General features: G+C 43.6%; 1 protein-coding gene across 2 annotated transcripts in view; it reads right to left on the bottom strand.

The window, feature by feature from the left end:
* GALNT13 (polypeptide N-acetylgalactosaminyltransferase 13) overlaps nucleotides 1–23,252 on the bottom strand; it is a 370,357-nt gene that overhangs the window by 323,381 nt on the left and 23,724 nt on the right. For both annotated transcript variants that reach the window (XM_060257257.1, XM_060257256.1), the window contains exon 2: nucleotides 13,022–13,269. In XM_060257257.1, the coding sequence (XP_060113240.1) occupies nucleotides 13,022–13,163 (142 nt within the window). In that variant the 5' untranslated portion in view covers nucleotides 13,164–13,269. The remainder of the gene's footprint in view (nucleotides 1–13,021; nucleotides 13,270–23,252) is intronic.

Below are 23,252 nucleotides of genomic sequence, written 5' to 3'. Positions count from 1 at the left end.
TTTTTTTTTGGGGGGGGGGGATTAGAAGAAGAATTGTAGATTTATACCCCACCCTTCTCTCTGAATCAGAGATTCTGAAGCTTACAATCTCCTTTACCTTCCTCCCCCACAACAGACACCCTGTGAGGTGGGTGGGGCTGAGAGGGCTCTCACAACAGCTGCCCTTTCAAGGACAACCTCTGCGATAGCTATGGCTAACCCAAGGCCATTCCAGCAGGTGCAAGTGGAGGAGTGCGAAATCAAACCCGGTTCTCCCAGATAAGAGTCCACGCACTTAACCACTACACCGAACTGGCTCTCTGTTTGATTTTCTTTCTCTTCCTCCATCTCAAGCTGTCAGTTTGGGCTACTGAGACAAGGGAAAAATAAACTTTCTTCTCTCCCTTTTGTAACTTCACTGTGCAGCTATTTTGCTGAGCTGGCAGAGTAAGAATACAGCGTCCGCCACCTGATCTTCCATAAGCTGACAGTCGGCTTCCAATCAACAGGCAGCTGCAAACTTAGTGTTCAGCAGCTGTTCCAGTTGTTCCATGAATTCCAAATACATCCTTGACTACCTCACAGCCTCTTGGTGTTGAATAGGTAAATTTGCCTGCTCAACAGGTTCCCTGAAAAATTTGCAGCACTGCTATGTATGTTCAGATATTGGTGTCTCCAGTTAAAGGATCACAGCAGAGTGAGGAAAAGCCTCTATGCCACATCACAAAGAGCTGCAGCTAATTGGAGTAGATAGATGAATGTGAACAAACAAACAATCCAGATTAAATGGACTGAGTGTAAAGATTTTTTTTTTGTGGGGGGGGGGACAGCTGTGCAAGCTGCTCTGGATAGCAGTTGTGCTCCCCCTGAAGAAGCAAGTAAAGTTTGTGAGTACTTTCAGATTCTTTTGACCCTAGATAATGAGGTGGCAAACAATACTATTTACCATCTTGGTCTCCCAGGTAGAAGCAGTTGTAGAGAAGGCATACCTGTTAAAGGCCACACATGCCTTTGCTAGCATCCACACTGGACTACTGTAGCATGCTCTGTCTACAGCCAGCTTTGAAGATGGTCTGGAAACATTAATTGGTTTAGAATGTGGCAGCCAGAACACTGAGGCTTGTTTCAATGAGCCACAAATACACTGGCTCTCAAGTTTTTTCTGCCCCCTCCCCCTTTTAATGTAGATATCCTTAAGAGCATGGTCCAAAGTACCTGAAAGACTGTCGCTTCACATTTATAGGAGGCATGGCTGTGGAAACTCTCATACTGCCTATTAAACTTTGATGGGGATCCTACCCTATTGGTAGACATCCTAGAATCTAATTCTTTTCCCAGAAGTAGTGTTTGATGAATGTATTCCCTATTTGGAGAGCCAGTTTGGTGTAGTGGTTAAGTGTGTGCACTCTTACCAGGGAGAACCGGGTTTGATTCCCCACTCCTCCACTTGCAACTGCTGGAATGGTGTTGGGTTAGCCATAGCTCTCGCAGGAGTTGTCCTTGAAAGGGCAGCTGCTGTGAGAGCCCTCTCCAGCCCCACCCACCTCACAGGGTGTCTGTTGTGGGGGAGGAAGGTAAAGGTGATTGTGAGAGCTCTGAGACTCTTTGGAGTGGAGGGCGGGATATAAATTCAATATCTTCTTTTTCTATTTGGAATAAGATTAAAGATAGCCTTATTCGTTCTTAAGGTCTATATTTCCTAAATCTTCAAGTCTTAAATAATGTCAAGCATCCAAATCTTAAAATATTAGGTGAAATTAAATCATTTTAAATATGGCTCTCCATCACATAATGTCTCCAATTCAGATTCATGGGACCAGTAGAACTTACCCAGTCCTATTCACTACCCCTTTTCTTCCACAATTCGGGGGGGGGGGGGACAAGGAAGCAATTGTGTGGAGCTCTTACCCCACTATTTTAGGGAGTTGTTCCGTATCAGTTCTTTTGTACAAGGGAGAAACCACACTATGAGGGGAGTACTTCTGTACAGGGGAGAAACCACTGCATACCAGGCCTCCTTCTGTATCCCAGCTCATTCTTTTTGTGAACTTCCCTCCAGGAAATTATCTTGTAAGTGCATGTTTGCCACGCATTCACTGTAACATGTTGCCATAACACATTAATGTTGTTAAAACAGTGACAAGAAATTTCCTTCCATCTCATTTGGCATCCTTTAGTGACTTCCCCTTATGATGTAAGGGGGAATATAATGTCCTCAGTGATCTTCCCCTATAACGTAATCCCACAGCCACTCCAGAATTATCTTCTGCCCATTCACACATGTCTAGCTTAAAGGAACACAGGACTCAGCTGCCTTATGCCTTTTTTCTCCCTGCTGTCATCTCTTAAAACACACACAACAAACCGCCTTTAAATCAGATTTGCACTCATCTCTAACCTATTCCAAAGTTATCTGCCAACTCTAACAGAATGCTGAAGCTAGTGAGAAAACTGGAATACATTATTGAAGAGCACGAACATTACATACAGTAGACAAGTTATAAACAAAATTACTGTATGCATATCAAGAAGTATTTCCATATCCTTAATAGGCAGAAGCATTTTTCAGCCTGTGTGGTCTTACTGTTAACCTTTCCTAGTGATCAGGGCCTTTGAGTTGTTTGTGCCCTCAGTAAATGATGACTTTTGGCATCAATCTCCACATTCAAGATAAAGAAAAATGAAGAGTCTAGATGGAACTTTTACCTTTATTTACTTGGCATGTATAGCAATGTGAAAATAAAAACTGATTTTCCCCGATGCATCATTAATCCTAACTTAATTATACTTTATAGGAAACCATTCATATGGGATAACATATTAATGTTGTTAAAACAGCATAAATAAATTCCCTTCCATCTCATTTGTCAACCTTTAAAATCTGGCACCCTAGGTCACCACCTAGTTCGCCTATGTGATTATGTCAGCTCTATTGGTGATAGATTTTTAAAAGCTAGGTAGAAGATTTAGAAAAATACCTGAAGTGGCAAAAGGAAGCAACGGTTTTCAAACTGCTTATTCCTGCTGAAAATTCACACTAAAGTCCACCCAAACAAGATGAAATGCCCCATTTCTAACAGGTCGACCATTTAAGAGCTTTTCAAAATACCTGAGCAAAGCATTCAGCAGATTTCAAACATAGAAGAACCCTTTTTTTAAAAAAGGTATACATCTCAAACTTTCTCCTACTACTGTACAAGCCAATCCCAGTCATGTCCAAAGTTCTGCATATTGACTAGATAATGCAATATGATTCTTGCACTTCATACGAAGGAAGAAATTCATATACTCCAAGTAACAGAAAACATTTAACATATACCTCATTTAATTCACACAAGGTTGTACCAAACGTGGATTTCTAGAACTCTCTCCGCGTTTATATTCTCTCAACTGGCATGACAGAGCTGGTGTATACTTGCAAGTTATCAAATAAATTGTCTTCTTATTCATGCATTTTTTTTTTACAGTTTATAAATTCAGGGAGGAGTCTTTTGTAATATAAATGAACAAGTTCCACCTAATTGAATGGGAGGCTTCTTTAGCATAATGGGCAACAATTGAAAAAAAAAGCCTCGTGCTAAGTCACCGGAACTCATTACAAGTAGAAAAGAAGTGAAGTGTGCAGTGACTCACAAAAGCTCATACCCTGCCACAAATTTTGTTAGACTTTAAAGTACTACTGGACTCTTGCTCTTTTCGACTGCTACAGACTAACATGACTACCCACACCGATAATCACAACCAGATATGTCTTCCAAAACACTGTACTATCTGTGCAGGAATCTCCTTACTATTTGTTAAGCAATTTGAATTATATTGAACACTTGCTTGTTCTGACCATATCACATGAAAGTAGGGTTCCCAAGTCCAACTCCAAAAATATCTGGGGACTTTGGGGGTGGAGCCAGGAGACTTTGGGGGTGGAGCCAGGAGACACTGGGGTGGGGCTAGGGGGGAAACGGCGAGGCGCCCCGTCTCGGAGCGTGCGACGCCGCTGCGCAGCTGACGCCTCTTCTCTGCTCGACGTGGCTGCTCCTCCGGGGGAGCGGGGGAAGAGGGTGGAAATCCTGGGGTCCCCCGCCAGGGCGGGAGGGTTGGGAAGCCTACATGAAAGCCCTCTTCAGTCAACTTGTCTGCAGAGAATGAAGTGCGGGTAAAAGAGAAATGGAATCACACTTGCTAGCCCTGTCATACATGCACATTCATAAAGTCAGAAGCAGTTAGCATTGGTCTAGCTACTGCCGTCATTCTCCATGGATAGATTTAATCAGGGGTCATTTCATAGAAAAAGAGATGCTGGAGCTCATTAGCACAATTCATTTGCATGCGCCACATACCCCTGACATCATCGGAAGGTGTACTAATTGTATGAGCTCAGCATCTACCTTAAAATTCTTCTCGAATTATAATTGTCACAATAAAACCTTACCCCCATCATACTTTTTAAATTACATTCTCCCATGTGGCCACAGTGGCATGATGAAGATTTCTCTGTTTGCTTTATATGTTTTGGTTATTTTCCCCCTTTTTGTGGGGAAAAATATTAGAAAGTTTGTCAAATCTTAGCGTTCAGCAAAATTCTCACAGGGGATTTGAACAATGAAGCCCCGAAGCAAGGAGGTTTTTTTTGGGGGGGGGGGCGTTAAGAAAGAGTGCAATACAATTTAGAGGTCCCGGAGTCCTGCTCCTGACCAAATTGAGGCCTGTGTCTAATAAATATATCACCTTCTGTTTAGTGGTGTTCTAGCTCTAAATGGATCACTTCCCTTTTGCTTTGTCCAGTACAGAAACATTTCTAGAAATCTTTACTATTGAGATTTTCCACTGACATTGCACACAGTTATGCTGTGATGAAATTCAGGTATTGGTTTTAAATCATAACATTTCAAGTAGAAACGTTTAAGCAACAGCAATCTGATTAAAAGGATTGTTGAACTTTTACAGTTAATTTATTCGCAACACTGAATACCCACCCTTGCGTTGCGAGTGTATGTTACCATGTTTCTGAATGAGGAACTGCTAGAGTAAATTAAAAGCAGGCAGAAAATTGTTACAAGTAAAGTTTTTCATTGCCTGTGTATCGGTCAGGGGTATCTGCTTAAAGAGTCTTCAGTTTGGTGGTTGTGGAAAATGCTGTCAAGTCACAGGTGATTTATGGCCACCCCCGGTGACTGGCTTGCTGCCCACTCTCCTAATCTAGGGATTGTTATGCATCTGCACCTACTATTCAATCGACAAGGTGGAGAGGAAGAGGGGAAACCATCAGAAAGGTCCAGGAGCTGTGCTCCTCTGAGCTCCTGCTGAATCTGAGGTCTGTGGATCAAACAGATTACAGTATATCACACAAGGCTTGTTCATGACTATCGGATCCCACAGAAAAGATCCACTGACAGATGGGGTTTCCATCAGACTTCCTGGATGCCTCCCTTTTGCTGCAGCCCAAAATGCTGCTGCACCTCCCTTCTGGGGTACCAGGAAGCCAGAGGTCTGCTATAGGAAGAAGATAATTGACAAAACACATGTGCACACCCTTCCATAAGCAGAAATTCCCTCTGGATCGAATCTCATGATTCTGGCTGTAATCTTTTAAGCGCAATTCAGGAGGGTGACCAGGGCCGGCTTGCCCTCTAGGTAAACTAGGCATTTGCCTAGGCATCAGCAGGGCGGAGGCACCGAAATCGGCCCTCATCATTGCCCTGCCTCCTAGGCAAATCCCTATTTGCCTGCTCCTCCCTCCCTCACAATTTTAATGCCCGGGAACGGGCAGTGAAACGCTGCGCTCCCAGGGCTATTTAAAGGCCACCTCCCCGCCAATCAGCTGATCGGCAGGTAAAGCAGCACAGAGGCCGGTGGCTCCTATGCTGGCCTTCCAGCATGCTCAGGATGATCAGTACTGGAGCAGCAGTAAGCCGCTGAAAATGCAGCCACGCCACTGCCTCCTCCCCACTTCCTTCCCATTCTAGGAAGGAAGTGGAGAGGAGGCAGCGGAGCGGCCACTCTTTCAGCAACCTGCTTGTCCTTCCCGCTGCTGCTGCCCCAGCACTGATCGTCCTGAGTGCTAGAAGGCCAGCATAGGAGCCGCTGACTCAGCTAACAGTTGGGGGGAGGGGCAGCCTTTAAAGAGCCCCGGGAGCACAGCACTTCATTGCCTGTTCCCAGGCATTAAAATTGGGAGGGAGGGAGGAGTCGCTGCAGAGTGGCACGGGGGGGGGGGGGGGGCAGCAGGCAACAAGGCTACCTGGGGCTCCATGCACCCTAGGGTGGGCCCTGAGGGTGACTATCTCCTATCAAGTCCAAATTGGGAATTTCCCACTAACTGTCAAGCATGGTAAAATTCCATTGATAATTGATTGTTTTTGGGTCCTCCATAACACTGGTCTGTGAAATATCTTGGAGGACCAAGGTCTGTTAGCTCTGTTATTCTTTCCCCTCCCCTTTCTTGCTTTATTGCGTGCAAAGTAGAAGTAGAGAGAAACGAAACTAACTTGAGAAGAAGTAATCAGCACCTTCCCATACATTCCTATTAGGGAGTGCGACACATCTGGGGAAAGCAAGGACAGAGTCCTGATAACGCCATGAGAATGTCGATATTTATGATAGTTTATGTGTGAGAGCTATCCCTCGCCCCCACCTTTTGGAATCCTTTTGAAGTAAGCCTTAAAAGTATTGTATCAATGCACTTGTAGCATCACTCTCAAGAATCTGTTACATTGAAAGTATCGGTCTATCAATAAACATAGTTTTGTATCAAGCTCGACTCGTCATTGAAACCGCATGCTTGACACTAACATCTGACTGTGGACTATAAAACTCAATCCAGCAGCATAATTCCCTCTTAAAGATCCTCCTTTTTCATAACCCATGGCATCATGGGTGAATAAAAGGTTCAAGTCTGCTCATTCAATTCTTATGGGAAACATAAGAACACTCAACCTTGCAATTCTAGATGGAATAAACATATGTGTAAGCAAAATACACAAAAACTAGTTCCAGATTTGGGGGGGGGGGGTGTTTCCACTACAGCAAGAGATCTTTCAGCCCCCACTCCCTGCTGCCATTTGACAGGCCAGTGGAGGGAAATGGGGGAGGGGTTTTGCCATTGCACCAATTCACAATGTAATTTTCAGCATAAAACCAGAAATGTCATTGTGCCACCCACAACACAGTAATATCGCTTCCTATTTTGCACCAGAGAGGAGCTATAACTCTTTGGGAAAGCCTTTGCTTTGAACACAGACGATCCCAGGCTCAGTCGCCAGCATCTTCATTTGAATGGACCAGCCATCAGTTGATGTGATAGGCCTCTGAAACCCTGGTGAGCCACTGTCAATCTGGATCGATTAGACAACACTGACTTTCATGGACCCAGGGTCTCACTCAATACAAGGCAGCTTCATGTGTGACATCTCACATAGGTTCAATGCCAAAGAAATGGTCCTACTCCACTGGCACTCTCCTGAAACTCAGGAGAATGAAGAACAGAAACGGAATACAACGGAATACAGAGAGCCAGCTTGGTGTAGTGGTTAAGTGTGCGGACTCTTATCTGGGAGAACCGGGTTTGATTCCCCACTCCTCCACATGCACCTGCTGGGATGGCCTTGGGTCAGCCATAGCTCTGGCAGAGGTTGTCCTTGAAAGGGCAGCTGCTGTGAGAGTCCTCTCAGCCCCACCCACCTCACAAGGTGTTTGTTGTGGGGGAGGAAGGTAAAGGAGATTGTGAGCCACTCTGAGACTCTTCGGAGTGGAGGGCGGGATATAAATCCAATATCATCTTCTTCTTCTCTCACAGGCACTGCCTATGAGATATTTATTCCAAATATCTAGTTATTCAGTAAAAGCAGAGAAGAACTACAATGGAACCCAAAATTAATATAAGGAAAGAACACTGGGGGGCAAGTGCTAACTACAGCCAATCCAGTAACAACAGGCAGCAGGGATCTCTCCTTAAGCCAAATCCACCACTTTCCTCCTGGGGTCAGAAATGACCAGGAGCAGTAAAAACGCAGAAAAATGTTTCACGCTCCATTTCACTCCTCCCCATTTGCTCAAACAAGATGTTCCTGTGAAGGTTAAGGTTTTAAATAGCATTACAGTAGAGGAAGAGTGATGTGGAATTTGACCAATGAGGTCTCTATTTCAGTCTCCACCTGACAAACTGAACCCATGTGGCTTCTAAATACAAGTTATTTAAGTACACGTGAGAGAATTTACCACAATCTAATTAGTGTTCCTGCCTGCTACAGTTGCGATGACATTAACAGCTCTTCCCTCTGGTACTGCCTGTGTTATGTTTTAGAAATGCCTCTCTCTCCCCACCCCCCATAGTATTTCACATGAAATATAGGGGAAATAAGGGGGTGGGAGTAACTTTTATTCATATCCTAGAATAGAAGACAAAGGGCCTTGAGAAATAGAGGCTTGAAACTATTTACAAGTGTAACATGCAGCATTTGATGGACTCATTCAGTTGTAACATTTCAGATGACAATTACTGGGTGAAGAGAACAGTCAGCCATGTTTTTGAAATCCTTTAAGACGAATCTTTGGCTTTTCCACAACTTCAAGAATCGCAGTGTAAGTATGAACACCTTCTAGAAAATCCAATCTTTAGCCAGCTTTTCCCAGAAGCCACAATCTCCTGCTAACATACTCAATAAATTAGCTTGCTTCCCCTAAAGACAGGCTCCGAGACCTATATAAGTCTCCTAGGAGAGGATCCCGCCTCTGAAACTAACCTCTGAAGGCACAAACCCTGACTGCAAATTTCACAGATTTTTTGCAAACTGCAAATTTCACAGATTTTTGGCAAACTGCAAATTTCACAGATTTTTGGCAAACTGCAAATTTTACAGATTTTTTTTCCCTTTCCCCTCCTCCTATCATCTGGCTTCTCCAGTGTTCAGCGGGTACTGATTGGCCATTAGCTGCCCTGAACATACAATCAGGCTTAGAGGGGATTGGTGACTGACAGAAAGATGCAGGACGTTGGCCCATCTGTCACAGCATCCATCAAATTCGGAACAAGAACTAGTTCTAAGTGGTAACATGACCATTTTTGTTACACAAGCAATTATGTGCAAACTTGCAAAATTGTTTCCCTCACATGGCATGTTGTACTAAACAAATAGAATGCAAGGACATAGTTCAAACACACACACAAATATCCTTTGACCTTAAGACTGTGACATTCACAATCCACACAAGTGGCCTAGGGACATAATACTTCCTGACTCTGGGCATATCTCAAAACTAACTCCAATAATAACATTAGTCATATACAGGGGTTTTCTTGTAGCAGGAGCTCCTTTGCATATTAGGCCACACACCCCTGATGTAGCCAATCTTCCTAGAACTTACAGCAGGCCCTGTAAGAAGAGCCCTGTAAGCTCTTGGAGGATTGGCTACATCAGGGGTGTTTGGCCTAATATGCAAAGAAGTTTCTGCTACAAAAAAAAGGCCTGGTCATATGTAGCCACACACACTCAAACTGGATTCCTAGTGCATTATATTTTCCTTAATGTGGAAATATTACAGCCACTCTACAAAGATGCAAGGGTTGTAATAACATCCAACATGATAATTCTAGTCATTAATTAACTAAGTAATATTGCCCATGGCGGGGGGCGGGGGAGGATTGTTACTTGGAGATGCCAGTGAGTGCAATAAAGGAATGTAGAAACAGCAAAAGGAAGATGATAGGAAGCAAGGAATAAAAAAATCTAGGGACATCAGAACACCCTTCACAATACACAGAGACAGGTTAAATCAGTATTGTATGGATTGTTACACAATCACAGCACAAAAGCACAACAAACCAAAGAGCTGTAATGAACACATGTATGCAATTCTGGTCACCACACCTCAAAAAGGATATTATAGCATTGGAAAAAGTGCAGAAAAGGGCAACTAGAATGATTACAGGCTTGGAACACTTTCCCTATGAAGAAAGGTTAAAACGCTTGGGGCTCTTTAGCTTGGAGAAACGTCGACTGCGGGGTGACATGAGAGAGGTTTACAAGATTATGCATGGGATGGAGAAGGTAGAGAAAGAAGTACTTTTCTCCCTTTCTCACAATACAAGAACTTGTGGGCATTCAATGAAATAGAACGGATAAAAGGAGGTACTTCTTCACCCAAAGGGTGATTAACATGTGGAATTCACTGCCACAGGAGGTGGTAGCGGCTACAAGCATAGCCAGCTTCAGGAGGGGGTTAGATAAAAATATGAAGCAGAGGTCCATCAGTGGCTATTAGCCACAGTGTGTCTATATATGTAGATATATAAATTTTTGGCCACTGTGTGACACAGAGTGGATGGGCCACTGGCCTGATCCAACATGGCTTCTCTTATGTTCTTAGGTGACACAGAGTGTTGGACTGGATGGGCCATTGGCCTGATCCAACATGGCTTCTCTTATGTTCTTAGGTGACACAGAGTGTTGGACTGGATGGGCCATTGGCCTGATCCAACATGGCTTCTCTTATGTTCATGATGCTCAAGATCACTGCTCGCCATTGGCAATCTGGCTCTGCATTCAATCAGAATGCCCACTTATTCATGTGACCAGGGCTTGAAGAACTCATCTTGTGTGCCTTTCCAATATACCAATACATATTTTTCAATGTTTAGCCACGTACAATGAGAAGTATATTAGATGATCAGGAAAAAGACAGACACAGGCCCCATTTGCAACTTGCACTGAATGCAGGTATAGTCCATGTATAATATACACTTGATTGTTCTCTAGACATGTATTGAATAATTCTCTCAAGTTACATTCAATGCTGTACAGATGACAGTATGATTGAAACGGCACACTTCTCCGGGTGCTGAGCATTTAGTTTCATTTGTAAAGTAAACATGTCAGTTCTTTCAGACAAACAGGCATGCATATGTACCTGCAGGATATCAACAGTAATATGTATCAACTATAGCATGTTAACAGGCTACTAAGAGACCTATTTATTTCAAAGTTCTTCTCAAAAAGTCAGACATTTGTGCTGAACCAGGTTTCCCCTGCTTTTTGGCAACTGAGCAGGCTGAACCAGTTCAAGAGATGACGAACTGATCATTCCATACTGAAACGATCCATCAGGCAGTTCAGTTTTTAGCAGAGACAGCAACTTGACACAGCTCCAAACAATATAAAACAGCAGGGAGGCCTGATTTATCATCAGGTTTGGTCTACAAATCAGTGGATCAATCGAAGTGAGCATTTATCATAAAACTGATGTGTTTGTGTTCTCCTTGGCATACGCTGCAAGGATGCATTATAAATGCTGTAGTTAAATTGGGGCCAGTTAAATGCGACTTGTCCTAATCCCATTAAAGGCTTGAACTACTTTGCCTCCTTTTTATAAACCCTGTGTTAATAGTCTAGAAGTACAAATCGTCATGACTAATTTATTAAACAAGTCTTCTTCCTTTTCAGCTTGCAAATGGTCCAACTACTATTCCTTATTCATTGATTACAATTATTTCCTGAGTTTAAAACTGGCTTTTCCTGATTATTAGATTCACTTGTGAAAATAGATGATAACCATGAATTCTTACCGGACCACTCCAATCAGATACATTTGAAGATGATTAAATGAAACTGATTCTAAAACACGAGATTGCTTTTATACGTTCTTTGTGGGACTCCTTGGGGAAAAAAAAATCCACACCGTATTTTGTTTCACTTTTTTCGCACCATGCACCCCCAGCAAGGAGCACAAGCAAGACGGCCTTTGTGGGGCGAGGGGAGGACAACAGTTTAATGTGCAATTACTGATCTAGATCCAAAGAACCCGCAAGCAGAGATTTACTTTTAATCAGGTCTCGGATTCAACAGGAGCTCAAAGGAGCACAGCTCCTGGACCTTTCTGACAACTCCCCCTCCTCCTCTCCACCTAACTTGTCCGCTGAACAGTAGGTGCAGCTGCAAAACAATCCCTGGATTAGGAAAGGGGGCAGTCAGCCAGCCAGCCACCAGGAGCTTTGCCACACCCCCAGCAGCCCTCATTAAATCCTGGAGAAGCCCACACCACCCTTTCTCCAGTTCTTATGTGATTTTGGGTGGCAGGTGGCTTGCTGGCCTTTTGACTGTTGGGGGCGGCAGCCCAGGAGAGCCCCAGGCAAGCCAGACCTGCTTGGGCTGGCTGGATCTCTAGCCAGCCCAAGCAGGCCTCGCTTGCCCGAGGCTCTTTTTTCTTGCATTGGGTTGCTTTTGGCTGCAGGGGAGTGCATATGCTAATGAGTTACGCTAATGAGCTCCACCACCTATTTTTCCAACAAAACAACCACTGCTTTTTAATACAGATCTTCCCTACCTCTGTTATCTGTAGCTCCCCTACAATTGCTCAATCTCAAAAGCAGTCTCTGAAAAGTCAGGAGATCTCTAGCCAAGATGTGGCTAGTGTGGGTCTACAGAACCCACGGAGCCTCACCTACTGCATAAGTAAAGTCCCTTCCACTCAGACAGCTGCGGATCTGACAAAAGTTTAACTAGCCACGCTCAGAGAGGAAAATACCTTTAACCAGTCAACTAGAATTAAATGCAGTCCGCTGAGCACCAACCAATATAAATTCTGTGTTGAGTGCTTTAATTCATTGTGCCTGTCAATACTCTCAACTTGTACATGGACACTCTTCCAGGACAAAAGCAATAATAGAACAACAATGTGATAATATACAGCCAATATCCTCCCCTCAAATGATCATTAGCAACTGACCCAATTCCTGAGAAACTTGACATTTATCACAAATGGTTGCGATTTGCTTCTCTCCTAGACCTCAGCTTCCAACCAGCAGAAAATGAGCCATTCGGAACATGAAGGAACTCAAAGAACACCAATTGCTGAGCTTGACTAAAACAAAAAATGTTTTGCAATGGAGTAGGCATCAATAGGGACAATGACATCGGCATATGCTCATTTGGGTCAAATGACAATCCATCAGTCTGTATCTCCACTTAGCAGGACAGATCACTCTTCTTCAGAAAATGCGGTCGAACTCTAAATAGATTGTAATATTAGACAAGACAAACTTGAGGCTTACCTCTTAGAGCAGGCAGCAGAGATCTCTCTTTCTTGTCATCACATTTGTTACATTCACTGAAGTACAAGAGCAGAAAGACATCCACAAGAACCCACATCAGTGACGTGGCAAGTACCACTTTGCAGTAGATAAATCTCCTCATTCTTTATCGAGTCCTTAGTTAGTATACTGTAGTAAGGACAGCTATTGTTCCAGTTATGTATCCAAGCCAGAGACGCCAGCATGAACGCAACGATGAGAACATCCCACTGTAAATTAAGATGGGAGGAGAATGCAGTGAATTAGCAAATGACATCAAATGCAAAGACAATTCATTTTACTGCTTGCTTTATTATTAAAAAGCCTTTTTTTATTAATTGATGCTACTTTCCACAGTATATAAGGAAATAAATTAACCCTGTCAACAGAAAAATCAAAAGCAACACATATAACCAGCAATTTTCCAGGATTTGCTTTAAAATATCCCAGTTGCAGGCTGTACATTTTAACATAGCAAGGTGTAAGTTCAACAATATATATATGCTGACTCAAAGCAACAGATAGCAAAAAAAGCATGGGTTTGGATCTAATGAGATGTTATAGATCAGCAACACTTAATTTTACGCCCATGCTGCTGCATTTTAGGACAGTTCCACCACGATTTCATTACAATGGAAACCTGGATGCGCATTTCCTTTGGGGAGGGACGGTGGCTCAGTGGCAGAGCATCTGCTTGGCAAGCAGAAGGTCCCAGGTTCAATCCCCAGCATCTCCAACTAAAAAGGGTTGAGGTAAATAGGTGTGGAAAACCTCCACTTGAGACCCTGGAGAGCCGCTGCCAGTCTGAGTAGACAATACTGACTTTGATGGACCGTGGGTCTGATTCAGTATAAAGCAGCTTCATACATTCATATGTTCCTTGTACATACAGCACCACCCTAAGAGTTATGCCCTCCTAAGACTACTGACTTCAAGAGACCTAGTAGGGTACAACTCTTAGAAACTCATTAGAAAGGCAATTTTCACTATATCACCAATCGTTTTAAATCCACGCCCCAGCAAGCAAGACATAACAAATGAGAATGTAACTGAGAAACAATTCTATTTAGCATATTTACAATACATCTTAGAATTGCGTTTTGGCAATAACTAGGGAAACAAACCATTTTAAGTAGGATGCATAAAGTTCACATAAGGAATCAAAGAGAATATTCCCCCCCCCCCCCCAAAAAAAGGGCAGGGCACTAGATTGTTTTCACATGTAAGAAATGCAAGGTAATGTACAGTCATCCCTACCTTTAAGGAAAATCCTGTCACTGCTCATGTAATGCAGAAGATTTGGCTCATATTGGTCAATAGCACGTTGTATCAAGTTTAGTGGTTGAAAGAGCAGATTAGACAAGAAGCTAAACTACTCTTCCACTGACACACTTTTGGAACTTGGTTTTCACCCCTCTACAGAAATTGGAAGCTTGCGAGGACATCCGAGTCCATGCCCACAGGCATAAGCTCCTTAGGAACCCCCTTCATATGTGGCTCATCTCTTCAAGCAGAATGGCATAGGATAACTGAGATTATGGCAACACATAAAACTCAATAGAAGGGGTGTGCATTTGGCACAAACAAAGCCAAAAAAAACAAAACCCAAAATACCAAATTTTTAAGCCAAATACAGATCAGAGAAACTGATCAACTACGAGTGCACCTGGATTTTTTGGCTTTTATTCAGGTATATTCAGTTATACCGAATGGCTAGTGGGCTCCTCTCGCAGCTTTGATTAAACCACACTGCAAGAGGAGCCAGCCCAGGATCAACCGAGGTGGTGGGAGCTCAGAGCTGCAAGAGGAGCCCGCCCCAGCCAAGGAAGCACGGGTCTCTCAGCTACCACCACCCCAGCTGATCCTCTGTTGCCTTCCTGCTGCATGCAGATCCTGGGGCCAGCTTCTCCTGCGGTGAGGTTTAAACCGAGGCACAGGAGAAGCCCTCCCAAAGAAGTCTGCATAAAGCAGGGAAAGATCTATCCGTCCCATGCTGATCCTGGGGCCAGCTTCTCCTGCAGTGAGGTTTAAACCACACCGCAGTTGAAGTCCTCCTAGCCAGGTCTGCATGCAGCTGGGAGAGACTCAGCTGAGGCAGCACAGAGCTCTCAGCTCCTGCTGCCTCAGTTGATCCTCTCTTGCTGATCTATGGCTGGGGCTGGCTCCAGTTGATCCTTGTCTTGTTGATGCTCAACTGGGGCTGGATCCTCTGGCAAGCCTAGTTTCAACCCAGCTGCAAGAGGAGCCAGCCCAGGATCGGCCAGGGTTCTCCTCTTGCTGAAGAGACCATCCCACTGGACACAGATTCTGGGACCAGTTCACCAGTATCAGTATCATATCAGTATTTTTCTTCTTGGGTCTACTGGACCTGAAAAAAAAACATGATTTCAAAAAAAAAAAAATCCTGGATCTGAACACCATACTGATACTGGGATCCAAGATTTTTCAGAAATACAAAAAAAAAAGGGGGGGGCAATAGACCCAAACTGAGAAATACCGGGGGGGGGGGCGGTGTTGAGCACTCCTACTCCAGTCTGAGAGCCAGTTTGGTGTAATGGTTAAGTGTGCAGACTCTTATCTGGGAGAACCGGGTTTGATTCCCCACTCCTCCACTTGCACCTGCTAGCATGGCCTTGGGTCAGCCATAGCTCTGGCAGAGGTTGTCCTTGAAAGGGTAGCTGCTGTGTGAGCCCTCTCAGCCCCACCCACCTCACAGGGTGTCTGTTGTGGGGGAGGACTCTTATCTGGGAGAACCGGGTTTGATTCCCCACTCCTCCATTTGCACCTGCTAGCATGGCCTTGGGTCAGCCATAGCTCTGGCAGAGGTTGTCCCTGAAAGGGCAGCTGCTGTGAGAGCCCTCTTCAGCCCCACCCACCTCACAGGGTGTCTGTTGTGGGGGAAGGAGATAAAGGAGATTGTGAGCCACTCTGAGACTCTTCGGAGTGGAGGGCGGGATATAAATCCAATATCATCTTCATCTTCTTCTTAAGAATTTCTAGCTCCTTCTAGCACCCTCCACAGTTTCAATGAAAAATTGAAAAATCCTTCTGATTCCTCAGGTACAGTCTCTCTTTTGTTGACGATGGAGCCAAGGAACAGAGAATTTTGAACTATTTCAATTTTTTAATTGTCAACTTTAAATTTGTATAATTCCCTATTAGTCATTAGTATATCCATAACTTATATTGATATATACTGTATATATCACTTTGCTATAAGTTTACAAGCCAGACACAGCAAATCCTTTGTACGCTAAGTTAGTCCATAGACAGAGAACTGTAACCAGATCTCTCCCCAAATCTTCAGTTTACATTCCTGTTAAATTACCCTTCTTCAAATTTCAAAACCTAGCTTCTGGCTATCAATTAAGGTTTCTAGGTCCCTTTGTCGCTGCAGCAGGGGGATTTGGCAGGGTGGATTTTCCAGAGGTGGGCAGGACATCACCTGCGATGTTCCCAACACAATGAGGACAACTGGGAGCGACGTCAATGCATTGGCAATATGGTGCACGACACTCTGGTTTTGCGGCAAAACTATGGGTTTTTGCCTTCAAAACCATAGAGTTTGCCTAAAAACCAGAGCATCACTTTGTGACATCTCCGGCACAATGACATCACCTGGAAGTGGTATCATGTTTGGGGATGGGGTTCTCCCACCAGCCAGCTGGATGGTGGCAGATCGAAGCTCTCAAAAGCAGGCGAACTTCCGCTGGGACCTGGAGGTTGGCAACCCTACTCTCAATCACCCCTATCAGATTTAAACTCTTCTAGTACATAGGTCCTATTGGCTGATTCAGAACACCACACCAAATGAGTCCAGTGTTTCTGGGACCCACCTCTCAGACAGGATATTTCTGATACTGCTTGGTATTCTGTAATATTTCACCTAATCGCAAATTAAAAATATCTGTAGAATTAAGGACACTGAATAACAACAACAACAAAAACCAGGTAACAGTAGTTTCTCATTTACTATAAAAGCAGCCTTCATCCTAAAAAGCTGCTTTTCCGATATTACTCATACATAATACATGGGTTTCACTGTATCTATGAAATTTGCATTTACAAAGTTAAACAGTACTGTCCCTATGGCTTTACTCAGCACAATATCTTTTTTTAAACATACAGGAAAAACAAAAGGCCATGTAAAATATTTAAGGCCTGGCAAGTTAATAGATCAAAATTCTGAGAGTCAAACTAGACATTCATTTTTATTTATTTTTTTATGGTTACAAGAAGAATCTGCTTGGGCTTGGAATGCCATCGGGAGTGGGGTGAGCTCTTGCCTCCCATCTCCAACTATTTTCTACAATAAAACCATACGGGGGAAGTTATTTTCCCATTTTCATTACTCTAATACACAGAATTACTTCACGTGGAAAATAACTCTCCCCCATAGTGCTGTTTCCTCATAGAAAGAGCACTTCATCTCCCTGAAGTTGTGTTCCAAGGCCAAATGGGCTCTGCTTTATGCCTACAGGGACCCAACTTTTTTAAAAAGCAAATGTCTAGTTTGGCCCAGAAAGGGCCTATTGAGACATCTGTTCTTTGAGACTTTACCCGGGGCAAGATTGGAGTGACTGTCAGGCTCCTACCTTCTCTTCCCATCTCTTCCTCTCTCCTACCTTCTCTTCCCCTCTCTCCCTCAGTCTACTGAGGGAGAAAGTAAATGACCAGACCTGGAAGACAGAACCTCCTATGTATTTCTGAATACAGACCTCAGTAAGCTTCAGTCTGTGTCCCAGTTTACTCATTTCTCTATCTCACTTCATTTATCGTATTTTCCACTGAGATTCAAGCAAATTCGAGCCAGTTTGGTGTAGTGGTTAAGTGTGTGGACTCTTATCTGGGAGAACCGGGTTTGATTCCCCATTCCTCCACTTGCACCTGCTAGCATGGCCTTGGGTCAGCCATAGCTCTGGCAGAGGTTGTCCTTGAAAGGGCAGCTGCTGGGAGAGCCCTCTCCAGCCCCACCCACCTCACAGGGTGTCTGTTGTGGGGGAGGAAGGTAAAGGAGATTGTGAGCCGCTCTGAGACTCTTTGGAGTGGAGGGCGGGATATAAATCCAATATCATCATCATCATCATCAAATTACAAAACCATAGGATACACATTGAATATATGATGCAACGAAACTGGATCACATAGTTAAAACAAAAAAACATACAGAATATTCCAGTAAACTGCATCACAGACAGGGGTTCCTGACCTTCTTGAGCCCGTGGGCACCTTTGGAATAAGACAAGGGTCCCCTGACCTTTTTGAGACTGAGGGCACCTTTGGAATTCTGACATTGCATGGCACAAAATGGCTGCCACAGTATACTTTCCATTACACAGTGAAGACCCTTGTACTGTGGTGGCAGCTGCTGCCAAACCAATGTTCTAAAAAATCTACACAGCCAATCCAACGGCCAGTCAGAAGCCTTGCTAGGCAAAAGCCCCACCTAGCCTTATTCACTTTCTAAAAAATACTTGACGGGTGACAGGAAAGGTGTCAGTAGGCGCCATGGTGCTCACAGGCACCATGTTGGTTGGAGTCCTTTTGTATAAGACATCCAATGAACAATGCAGAGGGGGGTATAAATTTTCATAATCAAAAATGGCAAACCTAATCCCTTCATTATTTTTTTTTCCTCCACATCCGTATTCCTTTATAAAAATATATTCCTTTTCTCTATGGGAGAAGGACCAGCTTTGGGAATCCAAAGGATGACTGAACATGGTCCCAACAGAAGCTTCTATCAGATGTAGCCTACTATACAAAACCCAAAGGCACATGCCACTTTGGTACAAGTTGCAGCCCTAGAAATCCATCCACCTCTCTCCGGAAGTTTAACACTTCACAAGCATAAATTATGCAAACAGAGTGACTCAATATAGTACTCTCACCATAAGGATTTATTACACTATGCTATATACACATTCCTGAATCAAGAGTGAAATACCTGGAGACTGAGCAGCAGGGAGTGATACAGCAGACCGCTAGGTGCCAAAGCAATCTTAGAACAGCATGCATCTGGTCAGGTTCACGGCTCTTTAATTTCCTCTTTGCTATATTATTGCGTGCCTTGAGCCAGGATCCCAGGATACACTGGCTGCCAGCCCAAAGGTTCCATCTATGCAATATGTATTGGCTTCAAACAATGTTCTTTTGAAATGCCTTGAAAGACCTTTTAATTGAATAGGAATATATAGAAATGTTATGTTTTCTAATGTAAAATATTTGGGCAGGTGGAACAAATTCACCTAGACAGACCTGGAAGCAGGGGGATTTGGCCACAGCTTTCTGGCATGAGATCTGCAGGTGGGGGGAGAGAAGTCAACTAAGCTCCGGCTTTGCAATTTCACAAACTGCGCACCTTGGGAATGTGGCACTCCATAACTGAAGAAGAGGACGCACAAAGAGTGCACAAAACTGGGCTTTTATAGACTTCATTATCAAGAAGCCATAAAAACATTACTGGTTAAAAGAAGTTATTGTTAACATGGCTGAAAGTCTGAAAGCTGCCTTATACGAGGAGATCGGTAACATGCTGGATGGGCTGTCTGCAGAGTGGCTCTTGCTTGCAACAGAAATCAATTTGTACCCAGCACAGGCAACTATAAAGATCACGTAAATCATGCGTCCTGAACCAAGGACAAGTGCATTACAGAAATAAATTACTGCTCGCCATACTGCCCTTCAAGAGGATTATAATTGTTCTGGATTCATTATTTAATAATATTTTAATACAGGAAATGTAGCTTCCAAGCATGAAGCAGGCTATAATCTTCACAGGTTAGTTGTCCAACCTGCCAACTCACCCTCTGTTATGACCTTTCAGCCATAACTGTACGCAAGCATGCAGGCACACCTGAACGTCCACACAGGCTTCACTTTACACTCACCCCATTTGAAGTACCCATTTGTAAGCCAGGCTCTAAGTGCTGAGAATTCTGTAAATTGCCATAGAGATAGGTAGAGAAACTGGAAGGGAAACCACAGTGCCACTTGTCACCTTTTGTCACCTCTTGTTTTTCCTCCTTTGTAGGGTTGTTTGTTCCTGGCTCTCCCACCTCATAAACTCTGAGGTCAATTTGATGAGAAAGGAGTACAGAAAACAGCAAATGGGGGGGGAGTGATCAACAGACCTTTGGAGGGGACGTTCAGAAAGCTCAACAATCAGAGCCTGTATCTATTGGTTGTTCATGCCACAAGAGTAACCCACATGAAAGATCCTAAACACAACTGCATTTATGTAGACGTGTACCGAAAACATCACAGCTTGTTTTTCCAATCTAAAACTTACCAGGTTTAAACACATTTATGAAGTGTCAGCTAGCTCATGGTTCACAAGCATGCTAAGGGGAGGGGCTGCAGCTGAGTGGAAGAACCTCTGCTATGCACACAGAAAGTTCCAGGTTCAATCTCTGGCACCCACAGTTCAAAGGACCACGTAGCAAGTGATACGGAAGACCTCTGCCTGAGACCCTGGAGAGCCGCTGCCAATCTGAGCAGAGAACACCGACCCTGATGGACCAGTCGTCTGATTCAGCATAAGGCAGCTTCATGTGCATCTTAGAGTACCAGCTGCAAGCTTCCTTTTTATCATACTTTCACACACTTCCAAGTTACATAGTGAAATATTTATGCTTTGACTCTCCCATGACTCAATACACCTTATAAATTCAAATTTAAGAAATAAGGAAAAATACATAACCCCACCCCTTAAAATATCTCCAGCCTTTATCCTATTAAAAGCCCTAGCAAATAGAGAAGCTCGCAGCTCCTCCTAAACACCTCTAGATGTAGCAGCCCCCTCACCTCCTCAGGGAGCCATTCCATACCAGGAAAAGGGCACAGGTTCTAATTGATGCCAACTGAGCTACTTGTAGGTAACAACATGAAGACTGCATCAGAATTCCTTCCTTGGTGCTTGTCATGAATAACCAGTGTGAAAACTGACATTTGATGTGGATATTCACTTCTTATTTGGCAAGATTAAATTTTGTAATCGTCGCTTTAGGATATCCAATGAAATTCCATTGGTCAGAGTTGTCCGTCCATTGCAACCCCTAGCATGAAGTACTGTACCACCCTTTCCCTTACATTTTAGGTAATACTGATGCAATATGGATAATTGTGGATAATTGTGAAGTATTCCGAAATTGAATTCCAAAGTGTTACTACTTTCCTTTGTGTGCATTTAACTTTCCTCAGCAGAATCCATCAACAGCTTGACTAAGCCTCAGGTTTTGACAGCTGTTGCTTGGCAACAAAATTAATAGTCTTCTCCATAGTACCTGTGATACCTGTATGCTCTTTTAAAAAACAATTCTGCAACACTTGTGACAAGACTGTATAACTTCATATTTGTTAATCACGTAAAATAATTTCTACGAGCCAGACACGAATCAATTTTATAAAGTATCTAAGGATTTGCTAAACTCAAGTGGCTAGCAAAAGAACAAGCCGCAAACCAGGAAATCACAACTTTCATCTCTGGAATAATCTCACTAAGTAGCTTTAGGCAAGCCACTAATCATTTATCCTCACCACACAACACCCTGCATCTTCACCATAAAGAGAATAGTTAGAATGACCTATTTCTAAAAATTTGTATACTTGGTCACCACACAAAATGTGCACATGCAATACCGGCCCCTAAGGTCAGGAGCTTGGGCATGCTCCTTGAGTCCTCCCTTATAATGGAGGCCCAGGTAGTGGCCACAGTTAGATCCGCCTTTTTCCACATTCGGCGGGCACGGCAGCTGGCCCCGTTCCTGGAGCACAACGACTTAGCAATGGTGATCCATGCTATGGTCACCTCAAGAATTGATCACTGTAACGCTCTCTCTACATGGGGCTACCCTTGACGCTAACCCGGAGACTACAGCTAGTGCAGAATGCTGGGGCCCAGCTTTTAATGAGACTCCCTCGATGGGAGCACATTCAGCCGGGGCTGAAAGAGCTGCACTGACTTCCTGTTGTGTTCCGAGTTCGTTTCAAGGTGTTGGTGTTGACCTTTAAAGCCCTTTATGGTCAGGGACCTGTCTATCTGCGGGACTGCCTTTCTCTGAATATTCCCCAGAGAGCACTGCGTTCAGGGACGAAAAATCTATTGTCCATCCCTGGACCAAAAGAAGCCAAGTTGCGTACGACACGAGCCAGGGCCTTCTCAGTGGCAGCGCCAGAACTCTGGAATGCTCTCCCGGAGGCCATAAGGGCCCTGCGGGATTTGTCTACATTGTGCAGGGCCTGTAAGACCGAATTGTTCCGACAGGCCTTCGACATTTAACCGAGAGAGAGCTGCCACTGGACATTACATAGAGCTCCATGCAGAGTACCAATTGTCACCATCGAATTTTCAGAACCGCTATACTGTACTGTATTAATATAGCACCATGAAATGTTTTTAAATAATTTAAATATGTAATTATGTTTTATATGTTTTATTGGTTTTTAATGGAATTAATGTGATGTTGTGAGCCACCCTGAGTCCGCTTGCGGAGAAGGAGGGATATAAGCTTAACGTAATAAATAAATAAATACAATCATTTTGTGATAGCCTGTAAATTGAAGTTTTTCATGGAACTATTGCTGATGGTTCCTATACACTGTTTTGAATGTAGCTTCCAGGAAGATGCATTATTTTATCTCAAGTGCAGTATGATGGTTTAAGAGCAAAGTCTTTAGTTTATGTATTGCTTTCTCCATTTGTTATTCCTAGGCATATCATTTTCTTTTCCAGTAGTTGGTCCCATTGACTATAATGTTTACTTTACTGTTATCATGAGGGCTTGTCTATCAATGTGGTGAAATCCAAGGTCATTTTTGTTGTTGTTCCGTCGCACAGTCAAGTCCAACTCTTTGCAACCCCATGGAACATATCATGCCAGGCCCTTCTATCTTCCATCATCCTCCTAAGTTCGCTCAAAGTCATGTTCGTTGCATCGATAACACTGTCTAACCATCTCATCCTTTACCATCCCCTTCTTCTTTTACCTTCAATTTTTCCCAGCATCAGGGTCTTCTTCAGTAAGTGCTCCCTTCTCATTTGGTGACCAAAGCATTTGAGCTTCAATTTCAGTATCTGACCTTCCAGGTAACAGTCAGGGATGATTTCCTTTAGGATCAAATGATTTTATCTCCTTGCTGTCCAAGGGACTCTCAAGAGTCTTCTCCAGCACCACAGTTCAAAAGCATCTATTCTTCCATGCTCGGCCTTCCT

Source organism: Heteronotia binoei, chromosome 16, assembly GCF_032191835.1.
Source record: "Heteronotia binoei isolate CCM8104 ecotype False Entrance Well chromosome 16, APGP_CSIRO_Hbin_v1, whole genome shotgun sequence".
NCBI lineage: Eukaryota > Metazoa > Chordata > Lepidosauria > Squamata > Gekkonidae > Heteronotia > Heteronotia binoei.
This window is presented reverse-complemented; position numbering and strand designations above follow the sequence as displayed.